This window comes from Eutrema salsugineum, unplaced genomic scaffold (genome assembly GCF_000478725.1).
Source record: "Eutrema salsugineum unplaced genomic scaffold, Eutsalg1_0 scaffold_5, whole genome shotgun sequence".
NCBI classification, from domain to species: domain Eukaryota; kingdom Viridiplantae; phylum Streptophyta; class Magnoliopsida; order Brassicales; family Brassicaceae; genus Eutrema; species Eutrema salsugineum.
Genome location: NW_006256612.1, coordinates 1,853,728 through 1,856,537, shown reverse-complemented (window position 1 = coordinate 1,856,537; position 2,810 = coordinate 1,853,728). Strand labels below are relative to the sequence as shown.

General features: G+C 35.2%; 1 protein-coding gene across 1 annotated transcript; it reads left to right on the top strand.

Annotated features, from left to right (window-relative positions):
* The first annotated feature begins 896 nt into the window (after positions 1-896).
* On the top strand, positions 897-2,415 carry LOC18991739 (60S ribosomal protein L9-1). The gene is given in 4 exon segments (XM_006415060.2): positions 897-1,219; positions 1,222-1,349; positions 1,483-1,605; positions 2,076-2,415. Coding segments are annotated over 4 exon segments (579 nt in total). The 5' UTR covers positions 897-978; the 3' UTR covers positions 2,163-2,415.
* Positions 2,416-2,810: the final 395 nt, after the last annotated feature.

Genomic DNA, 2,810 nt, shown 5'->3' with positions numbered 1-2,810 from the left:
AAGTTAGATGTTTATTCAGATCATTATCCCTTTTATTCAGCAAATTATTTCTATTGATTACTAGCTACAATGTAATGAAATGTGATGAGTCAATATTTTTATGATTGTGATGTTTAGATAAACGGTTGAATATAATTATGATGTTTGAGATCAACGGTTGAATATGATAGAAACAAAAATAATCTTCTATTCTACAATATTCTGCAGTAGTGATGAAAATATTTTTTTTGTTTCCTGAGGAAGTAAAAAAAAAAAATCTTCTATTCTACCAATTCCATTCCAAAAAATTGAGAGTGTGATCATTGGTAACATGTGTTCAAATGTTTTTAGATTCTACTTCTTTTTAAGTTTGTTATTTACTTTTTCTAATGAGGTCGTTTGCTACCTTTTATTAGGTTTTACGTTTCTTATGTTGGATAAATACTACAACAAGTTGAATGAAACTAAATGGTATTGGTAGTAGACTAGTGGTTCTCATTTGTTGAGAGTTGTCATGTTAGTGTAGATTAGCGATTGATAACCTTAAGTGTTGAGTTATTTTAACTACTTCTATTTGGTCAATCGAAATGCATGTAATACTTTGGACCTATTAAAACACACTTAATGAACTACTTGAAAACTACATTCACTCACATAAATTAGTTGGGTGGTAAAATCTGAAATTACCCCTAACTATAAGAAAAAAGAAGTCATAACATGTTAAAAAAATGCTAGATAGATAATCATTTGGGGCAATCACTCACCAATGTTTCAAAATCACAAACCAATATAATATTTGTAAATAATATTAAGATAGGCCTAAATTGACTGGGCTCAATCGAACCGGGCCGGGCAAATAGAAAAGAAAAAAATAATTCCTAGGGTTTTCAGAGTTTCTCTGCTTAAAAACTTCCTAGGGTTTCAAACTATCGGCTCCTCCTTGGGCAAAAAGAGTGAGCCAGAGAGAGGCAGCGAGTGAGAAACAAAAGTGGGGAGAAGATGAAGACGATTCTATCTTCGGAGACGATGGACATTCCCGACGGCGTTAGCATCAAGGTTAACGCTAAGGTCATCGAAGTTGAAGGACCTCGCGGCAAGCTCGTCCGCGATTTCAAGCATCTAAACCTCGATTTCCAGCTAATCAAGGACGAAGAAACTGGGAAACGAAAGCTCAAGATCGATTCGTGGTTTGGATCGCGCAAATCAAGCGCTTCCATCAGAACTGCTCTTAGCCACGTCGATAAATCTCCGGCGTAACCAGAGGTTTCCGATACAAGATGAGGTTCGTGTACGCTCATTTTCCCATCAACGCTTCAATCAGCGGCCATAACAAGTCCATCGAGATCCGTAACTTCCTTGGCGAGAAGAAGGTTCGTGTTTTATCAATCTGATTCTCTCGGATACTAGATTGGATTTGGTTCTTCTGGAATTGTGTAATGTGATTGTGAAATATTAGCTCCGATTTGATGAACTTAGATGTAATGGTTTTATTGGAATCAACAGGTGAGGAAGGTAGAGATGTTGGATGCTGTGACCATTGTTCGATCTGAGAAAGTGAAGGATGAGATTGTTCTTGATGGTAACGATATCGAGCTTGTCTCAAGATCTTGCGCTTTGATCAACCAGGTACTCTTACTAGCAAGCAGATACATTTCTTGTTTAATGTTCTGAAACTTGAGTGAAGAAAGATGCATTTGTGTGTATATGTTAATGGGTTTCTCATAGTCTTTAACAATGTTCACTAGATAAAGACTTGAAAGTTCTTAACCGAGTTTGTATTCTGATGGGTCTCAAAGATTGAGGAATTGTTTAATGAAGGAGACGTAGTTTATATTATGGTTTATGTTTGATTAATGATATGAACTTCAGTGTAAATCCATCCAAATTATCTATATCGCTCTCTCGTAGACTTCTACAATACTGACTATAAAATTGCTTAAGTTAACTTGATCTAGCTTGCATATTGTTAGTCTCCGACCCATTTAGACTGAAAGCTCGAGGTTAAAAGGGATATTTGGTTGATGTTTTTTTATTTTTGAACACTTTTGTATACGGAACTTTTGTAATTACTATGGATTGGTTTATGTGATGTGCAGAAATCTCACGTCAAGAAGAAGGATATCAGAAAGTTTCTTGACGGTATCTATGTAAGCGAGAAGAGCAAGATCGTTGAGGAGGAATAGATCATAGTCTCCTCTCGTTCTTGTCTTTTGAATGTTTAGTTTTTGCTTAGTGGATCAAATCCACCTGGTGTCAGCTTATCCATTGTTCGTTTTTGTTCTAGATTTTATTTATTTCTGCACAAGTTTTGAGTACAACAATCTTTTTACCCTCCTCTCTCTCGCTCTCTTTGATTTGCCACAATTAGAAATCTCGTCCGATAATATGACGTTTCTTTGTATGTGGAAGAGAATTGGTTGTGCAATGGAATTTATTCGTCGATGATATCCAGTGATACACAAACTTGAATGAGAGTTCGTCATCTCACATCTAACTCCTAATTTTGCGTTGATTAACAATTGTAAAGTGTAAACGGAAGAAATTGGACAAGTGATTCGATTTACCATCAGTAAAGAAAGAAAGCAAGAAGGGGCTAAGAGCAGCCAATGGGGGATGATAAGGGGTTATAGTTTGAATTTTAATTAAACAGAAAAGTTTTAATGGATAATATTGCCAAAACCGTTTTTAATTTAGTGCTCTCTAAAGATTCATTAGAGACTCTGACGTGTCACTTTTTTATTGGTGTAGTGTTTTTTTTATTATTTATTTAAGCCCTCTGTCTCACTAAAAATTTTTGAATTATGTAATGTATTTTTTTTTAGTTCTTGTTC